Source organism: Eurypyga helias, unplaced genomic scaffold (genome assembly GCF_000690775.1).
Source record: "Eurypyga helias isolate BGI_N326 unplaced genomic scaffold, ASM69077v1 scaffold41802, whole genome shotgun sequence".
Classification (NCBI taxonomy): domain Eukaryota; kingdom Metazoa; phylum Chordata; class Aves; order Eurypygiformes; family Eurypygidae; genus Eurypyga; species Eurypyga helias.
The window spans coordinates 60946-69969 of NW_010234815.1; the positions used below are offsets into that span (position 1 = coordinate 60946).

The following is a 9024-nucleotide window of genomic DNA, read 5'->3' on the forward strand; positions in this document are numbered from 1 at the left end:
CCAGCCCTGGACAGCAGATCAGCAGTGCAGGCGCGGGCAGGCGGAGGGGGCAAAACCAGTTTGCCACAGGGCTGGAAACAGGTTCCGTTGGCGCCACAGTTGACTCCTGAGTTTCTGCCTTTTGTAGGAACAGTCAGGATCACACCTTCAATTCATCCCACAGGGCAGGAACAGGAAAACTCTGTATTTGTACTGCTCAGGGCGAACCAAACGGAACACCAGCCCAGAAATGCGTGTTGCCCGCCACAGTGAGTGCGACACGACGGCACCGATGAACGCCGAGAGATGCCGCTTCGCCGGGGCTCTCAATGTTGGGATTATTTAAGTCTTTCCTTATGGCTGCAGCACAGAATTAAACAAAAATTAAGACTTTCAACCTCTTTGGACATAAAATTGAAAAAATAATCCAAAAATCCTGACAGAGTTTGCCATTGTGGAGTCTTCGGGGAGTTCTGGTTCGCACTGCCCCAGGCGACCCAGAGGTCTCACAGCATCCCACCCTCTGCCTCCTGCCCAGCGCGACGTGCCTGTAGTCTTGCACTGCCACACAGAGCTCGGGAGATACAAACCGTCTGTGAGCCCGAGCTGAACACACAACACAAATGACAGCTCTCTCCAGCTCCACAGGGAGCCCAATGGATTTTCTGGGGCAAAACATGTCAGGCCACAGGTGAAGCTCCAAGCGGAGCATTGAGCCTTTCCTCATGTAAAGCCCAATCTTTCAAAAACAACCTCAGTTTCTGCACTGACAAACCCACAGATTCCTCCCCCGTAACCCTTGGTTCGCTCAGCGCAGCCGCGCTGCCAGCAGCGTGGAGCAGAAGCCTACCTGCACAGGCGATTATTTCGGTTTCCTCCAGATGCATGGGTACAGATTCTGATCGCTTTAAAGTGGTGCCAAAGACAGTAATCTCTGATCTCTAGGAGTTAGGACTGATAACAGGCAAGTTGAAGCACTACTCGTGTGATAATTACATAGTTGTCAAAAATATATAAGTTGGCAGCAGGCAGAAAATACTAAGTTTGGAATACTTTGGGAAAGCAAAGACAACCTTCTGCCACAGTCCGTCACGCAGTTGAGCCCTGTGTCCTTCTCTGGGGAGCTGTCTTAGCAGGCACCAAGCAAGCACTTCAGAGAGCATCCACTCCAAGCCTCCTGTCACTGACACGATCTCCACTGTGTGTGTTAACCAGGAGGTTTTTCCCACTATCCACCATAGCAGCAACAGAAACTCCCTCCCTGCGTACAGCCAAGTTTATCCAGGAGTTGTGACGAAGATGCCTGCTACAGTTCCATGGCTAATATTGCGGGTCTTGGTCCAGCAAGGCACCAGCACTTGTGCTGACCTTCAAGCTTGTAGGAATGAAAGGGAACCCTGAGAAGTTCTTTCACTGGATAACATCACTGAGATCAAGAGACAAGACCCTTTCCTTTCCTCAGAGTCTGGCCTCTTGCATGGGAATGATGAATTACACACAAAAGTTGAATATTCACCACCGAAAGACCCAGTAGGTTTAACAGTTGCCATGACGTGCTGATGGGCATTTTATCAATGATCTCTGTCTTACAAAACAGATCCTCATGCCTTTTGAATTGTTCTTTTTCCTGATGACCCATGAAAGAGAGAAGAAATGTTTAAAACTCAGTCATTTTGCTGGTGTGTACAGACAGGGCCTGAGATCTCACATGCATGAGATCATCAGTCACCAGACTGGCCTGTTACGCCCAGAGGCCCACCCTAACCATTACAACAGTTTTTCAAAGGAAAACTCAAGCCATGGGTCAGAAATCCTTAATGGCTGCAAAATTCCAACTGACAGGAGTTACAGAAAAGGAGCAAATACTCACCATGAGGTTGCAATTCAACAGGGATATCATGGACATAAATAATCGCTAATGGTTTATCACCATAGAATATCTAAGTATTTCATTGTCACATATGTACTTATTGTAGTATCAGGCCAAAACTCTCCTGTTCATACACCAAGAAAAAACATACTGCTACCCTTCTTCCTGTGTTATTAAAATTCCTTGTGTCCTAAAGCACAAGCACAGAAGTCACAATATCTATCAGTCACCTAATAAACGTTGAACATGGTCGCAGTGGAGGATGCTGAAAGAATCTAACATTTGTCGTGATTTACACCTTGCTATCTGCCTGAACTCTCTTTTCCCCTGTCCTTGTAATTAATTAACAAATATTTGTAGCGTTCACTTACAAATAACTGCATGAAAGTAAAAGAATGTACTTGATAATCATATTTAAATGCTCCAGCCAAACTAGAGCATTTTTAAAGACATAACAGGAATTAAAACATAAACTTTCTTCCTTGTTCTTCTCCGCATGTACAATTTTACTATATGCTTACAAAGCTATGAGGAAGTGCAAAATTGTAATAGTAGGACTACAATATCCAGAGCTGGATATTCTGAATATTTTAAAATAATCTCCAAGCAAATAACCCTGAGAAAATGGGAAAGGAAAATCTATACTCACCTGAACATGATCTGTCCAGTTCTCCTGAGTCATGGTTTTCTGAAAAGACAAAATTACTTCTGAGCCATCAGAAGGGAGAACGCTGCATACAGCAGGCTGAAATTTAACACACCATCTTACACACTGGCATCAACTGTGATTGAGGAATGCGTTCTGGAGCACACGGGAAACCTCTGCTTCTCATGTGTCACCAGCCAGGGCATGGCAGAAAAACACAGCTTAGGTGAAGTAACTCAGAAAACTGACACACTACAGCACATCAGGCAAAAAAACCTCACCTGCAGTCCAAGTACACAGGCAACGGCAGGCCTTTACCCAGCCCAACTCTCATTATTACCCCCAGCTGGGTCCTGGGCTCATTTGCAGAAAACGAATCACCTTAACAACCCTCTGCAAAGTGCAGCGGCATTTCTGAATGCCTCACAGCTCACATGGTGCTCTTGCAATGACAGACATTGCTGAGCAAAGCTGGAACCCGCCGTGGCCTGGCGGAACGCGTGGCATTGCTGTTCCCGTTACCTCAGATTGGCAGTACGTCCATACGTTCACCTCAACAGCTAGCCCAGCAGAGAGCCACCCCCACAGGCTCTTTAATGGAAGTGATCTCAGGGATTATCTGCAAGGCTGAGCCTTCAGAATATAAAATATAATAAAAAAGAATATAAAAATACAAACTTTTCTCAACAACCAAGCCATGAAAAATCCTCACAGGCTGCATGAGACTGATCAGCCACCATGGCCTGAACCTCACCCCCACTTCTGGCAGAGGTAACAACGATTACTAGTGCCACTTTTATGGAAAGGTACAAGAGCAAACAGGGAGTAAGAGCCTCAAAGAAAACATCTTTGGGATATACAAGCATGTAATTTAAATACTAGTGAGATAAAAGAGCCATTTAACCAGACCTCATACACAGCTGAGAATGGTAAACAGAGAACACCAAAGAGCTCTCAGAAGAAGGGTCTGTGTCCAGCAACAGCTGCCAAATGTACCTTAATGGAAGTAACTGGCCAGCTTGGATACTTTAAATCAAGCAAATACTCCAAAACAAAGGAAATGGAAGGCCAGAGAGAGCAGAACATCAGAATCCATTCCACTCTGCTAAATAAATACATCTGGATAAATGCTTTCTACTCTCTCACTGTGGATGACCAAGCTCCCTTGAACGATGCCATCCAACATCAGAGCTCTGAGATGCGGGACGCTGAAAGGCTCGATCCTCCCCGGGTCTTCTGTCAGTGGATCTGGCAGGCAGCAAAGACAGATCAGAGCCTTCACTGAAGGACAAGGAGGCCCTGGAAGCAGAACTGGCTGTGCCAGAATGGTGTCATTGGATGGTCACCACTCTGCCCCATCTTTGCGTTAAGAGGTCTGGGTGGTGGGAGATCAGAAAACAGACGCATCTGCCTGCTTCTGTCAGAGCATCAAACAAATCCCCTCTTGACCAAAAGAGCAGGCATTCTGGAGGAGGTGTCTCATCTCCTGAAAACTCTGAAGACTGCATCAATAGTACTGCAGGAACATCTGAATAACCTGTTGGGCTCTGTTAAAAAAGTCTCTTGTATCTATAAAGAGTAAGTAAAGTCTTCTGTGAGCTGCAGATGAAACACCACTCCGTGTTTGGCAAACACAGCTTTGGCAAGCACAGGATAATGATGAATCCCAGACCATGATGAGAAGCACCAAGAGGAGAAATGTGCTCCCTGATGCAGTGTGCTCAAGAGCATCCAAAGGGCAGTGACTTGGCTCAGTCAAGTACGTGACCACAGTCAAGTAATTCTGCAGACAGTCAACCTCCAAGCTGCCTCCTAGAAACCTGTTCCTTAGCAAGAATTAATGGCATTTTCTTATTTCTACAAGCCCCCAGTGCCAGGAGAAGTACCAGCAGGAGAGAGAATTTGGAGGCTGGATGAAAGTAAAGTTAGTTCAAAGAGTGGTTCAGGAGCTGAAAGTACTACCCCTTTGCTCAGCAGTAACAAGGCTGTTAGCACAAAAAAGCTTCTGTGGCAGGCTGGGGCCATACCTATCAGAGCCAGGCCACAAGCAACGTGCCTCCAAAGAACCCAGCAGTGCCGGATGCCCAAAACATAGTGTTCTCAAAAAAACCTAACAACCCACCCCCAAACCAAAACTACCCAAAAACTCTCTAGCCAGTATGCTCCTGCTTGTTTGAGAGGGCTGAGACATGGAAAGTACACTGACCTACCTACATGTGTCTCAAGACACTGCTGAGGGTGCTGAAGGGAACAAGCACCCAGCTCTGAGCAATCCGGACACCAAGTCATTAGAATATGAATGGACACACAAACCATCCACTCACAGAAAAAAACAGGTGAAATGGCAGATCTAGTGGAAGGTGTCCCTGCCCATGGCAGGGGGGTTGGAACTGGATGGGCCTTAAGGTCCCCTCCAACCCAAAACCATTCTGTGATTCTATGATCCTATGCATTGCTATACAACAATAATCACAATGAAAACTTGCTCATACACTGTAAATACATTTCAGTCATATCAATTGTGTTATTCAAAAGGCAAAATAGACAAAAAGCCTCATGCACACCCACGCCACACAATACAGAAACGTACCTCAACAAATCTCTTGTAAAAGAGGTAATTCAGAGTTCTCAAGTGCCGCTGATTTATGACATTAGGGCAGAGAGCTAAAAGAAGGAAAAAGGCATTTAAGTATACCACACAGCTGAACTTCCTTGAAGTTTTACTGTCTAGACATCACATTTTCCTTCCCCAGTATCAAACTTGGTGTGTGGAAGGCAGGATGCCATCACACTTGGAACAATGATGGACAGACACACACATTGTCAGCTTATCTAAACTGTTATTTACACTTTCAACTGTGATTAGCAATGCTAATCTTCGGTGCTGATATCTCTGGTTCTACCACCCTTGAATGATAAGATCCACTTGCTGGTTCAATATGCTTCTCAGTCAATGACTTCACACCTTTAATTAGGTAGCATCCTCACACAGACACCTCCTCCAGTCTCTAGAGGCTGCATTCTTTTTCATTTAATTGGAACCTGCGCTGTTAATTCATTGAAGCAGTTTTGAACATGTTACTCAGGATATAAACTTGTGGCTAACGTTTATCACAAAATACATATCCATGAAAGAGACTCCATATCCATACAAAGAGGGAGACGACTATTGTTTTGCTGAGCTAGCAAGCAACAGTTGTTATTATTTTTATTACTGACATCTTCATTAGATATGCCTCATTAAAACTGGAAAACCCAAGATCTTCACATGGCATCTCGTCTTGAAATCCAGTGCAAAGACAGATAAATGCAGAAGATAAAACACATTAACTAGGATTAGCATACGTATCTGTCAGTTCTTGCTAGATGCTGGTATGCATGTACAGGGGAAGACTTAACCAAAGCCTGCACTGAGGTTTCAGTGGGAAACCCATCTCACTGGTAGTCAGCTGGAGCAGGACCAGCAATCAGAAACGGTACCAGAAAACAGTAAAGTCAAAATTCTCCAATTCTCCCTTGAATCAGAGGACATCAGGAGAAAGTAGCGTTGCCGACTCAAAGGGCCACAGAGCTCCACGCTCCCTATGCCCCACACATGGCATGCCCCAGGATTAAAACAGAGAACAAAGAAAGATCCCCAAATACCAAACCCTGGAATCAGAGGGACATGAATTGGTGTGCCAGTGGTTACTGCAGCTTCTCAGAGCCTCCTGAAGCATCACTACATAACTCAACATTTCCATCTCAAACAGAAATGTTTATAGCTGTTATTTTTACGCTAATCTTCCACAGTGTGACAACATATCCTTGCCCTCAAAGGGTCTGAGAGAACGACTGCAATTACCATCAGCTCGTGGAAAGCAATACTCTTTACAAAAGGTAAGATCAACATAAAAATTAATAATATCACCACCTAACTAAAGACCTCAAAGCACTTCAGAAAGAAGCACAGAGTAACTGCTCTAGGTCACAAAACAGATCTATTGAATAGGTTCTTCTTTGAGCTTCTAGAGGAAATATCCAAAGCACAGAACTTGGCAGAGGGATTTTAAATGCCCAGCTATCTGTGAGGACAGTAGGACAGAAGAACACAGATGGACCACAACATTTTTGAAGGCACTAGTGACATTTTCTGTTCTGATGGAGCAAATGAAGTGAGTTTGAATCCAGTTTTCTACAGTTTATTACAAAACACAGAGAAGGACTAATCGAAAATGTGAGGATGAAAGGTAACTTGGTAAGAGAGACAATGAAATGAGTTCAAAGCTCTAAGGAATGGAAGAACAGCAAAATAACAACAACAAAATGAACTTCAGTAAACTCAAAGAACTGGCAGGTAAGTTGTTATGTGAAAATACTTTATAAGGGGAAAAGGAGTTAAGAGCTGGCAATGGAAAAATTGGACGAGACTGAACTGTTAAATCAGAAGCTTTTATTGATCTCAAACACCAGACGGAAGTAAAGAGATCGTGGAAATGTTATCCCACACATAGAAAAGAACAGCACGAACACATAAAATCATAAAGTCCAAAGTAAAATGTGAGATGCATCTACCAAGAGCCATAAAGGCCAGAGAAATTACATACAGCCTTTGGAGGAAAAACCCCAAAGAAAACCCAACAAAAATCTAAGGCAAAGCTAGAGAAGAACTGGCATAGGTTGTACAGGAGAGAATAAACTTCCCACCTTGGAGGTCTTTAAGAACAGGTTCCACATTCCATGTCCATCAGAAACAAGAGAAGGCTCTCCTTTGGTTTGGGATGATGCAGGTGGGACTTGGAGCCTTTGCCAACCTTTGCCCTGCAGTTTCATGACCTTGTAGTTGTGGAAATCAAAGCAGTTCAAGGCAGAGCAACTTACTCAAGGTCATACACCCAGCTGAGTGGACAGGAGCCTGAACTCGGGTCTCCTGAGCCAAACCCAATGTTCTGTCAGTCAGAGCAAAAGACAACGTCCTAAGCTCTTCAAAACAGGGCCCACCCTTCTATTCAGTCTTTGTATAATGGGGTTTTGGGATCATGACTAGGTTGTGGAGTGCTAGTGGAATACAAATGGTGAAAGCACCTCTTTGGGCATGTGTTAACTCTTAACCTGGCAGTTGTACCATAACAGTGCTTCATCTGAACTACATTTCACATCTGGGACTGACTCAGAAGCAAAAAATCCAGCCTGCTCTCAGCCGTTAGTAGAGAGTTAATGGCCATTAGCAACAGAGAGGAAGTAAAAATGAAATCTAGTTGTCACGCAGGGTATGAAACCCACAATACACACTTACTCACTAATGTAACATCGGTAAGATGTGTCTGCTGGGGACATGGTGCAATGTATTTTTTGGTGTGGTGCGTGGCTACCACTCCCAGGTGATACACGATGCCTCCTCAGCTGGGATGTGGACCCAATCCACTCTTCACACTTCACTAGGAGCTTGACTTCACTCACAGCTGAGACTACTTCACACTGTCCTGGCAGAACAGAAGGTCCCAGACAAAGCATACTTTGGGGACAAAGGATTTTTTTTTACTAAAATCAGGGTACCTGAAATGCTAGAGGTTTTTACCCTGGTATCACTATGGATTGTCATGGAATCTGATGAGAAGCAAGCTGTGCATTAGCCTCTCAGTGCATTATGAGCTTAGTCCCCAAGTGTGACTTCGTGGAGGGTAGGGCTGCATTCAAGAAAACCTCTTTGTTGTCATCTCAAAGATGCATTAGTGTCTCTCATAAAATACTCAGTGCCACTACAGTCAGGGTCAGCAGTGCTCAGGAAGGAAGGAACAGCAGAAGCCCCAGACTATCCCCAAGCCCCTGACCTACCTGCTAGCTTTGCTGCCTGGAGCACGAGCTACCTGGAGGAAGAACAGAGACCAAAGCACAGGGTTTTGATCCGCGTCTAAAGGAAAAAATGCTCTGGTGTGGTCTTCAGACAGGTGTCTGGATATGATGAATTCATGCTCAGAACTGCAAGGGTGGTGTCAGCTTTTCTACTAAAAGCTTGGAGCTGCTGGCCAGCTTGTCTTGGTCTAGAGCAGATCATACTCTACTGTACTGCAGCTGACAAAAATGTAGCTGAGAAGGTTAAGGGTCCCAGGAAGGACCCTGGCATCTTCAGTCCCCTCCTCCTTCAGCACCTTGACTCGGAGCCCCTTGCCTCGGCAGCCACTGCAGCCAGAGGAATGGATGGCTCCCATGTGATATCTAAGTCTAGAGGTGGTTCTCAGTCACAGTGCAATGTAGAGATGTGTTGGTATTTAACTCGGGAGCTAGAAACCTCTGAAGGAAAATCACCATGGGATTAGGGGAAACAACCCTTGTAAAGAAAGAGGAAAGGGAGAAGGGAGAAGGGAGAAGGAGGAATGGATGGCTCCCATGTGATATCTAAGTCTAGAGGTGGTTCTCAGTCACAGTGCAATGTAGAGATGTGTTGGTATTTAACTCGGGAGCTAGAAACCTCTGAAGGAAAATCACCATGGGATTAGGGGAAACAACCCTTGTAAAGAAAGAGGAAAGGGAGAAGGGAGAAGGGAGAAGG

The 9024-nt window shown here is 44.9% G+C and overlaps 1 protein-coding gene across 1 annotated transcript in view; it reads right to left on the reverse strand.

The window, feature by feature from the left end:
* Window positions 1–5222, reverse strand: part of LOC104505843 (exonuclease mut-7 homolog) — a gene marked incomplete at both ends in the record, with an annotated part of 40765 nt that extends 35543 nt beyond the window's left edge. The window contains 2 exons of the mRNA XM_010146571.1: window positions 2499–2537; window positions 5086–5222. Of these exons, the coding sequence (XP_010144873.1) occupies window positions 2499–2537; window positions 5086–5222 (176 nt within the window). The remainder of the gene's footprint in view (window positions 1–2498; window positions 2538–5085) is intronic.
* Window positions 5223–9024: the final 3802 nt, after the last annotated feature.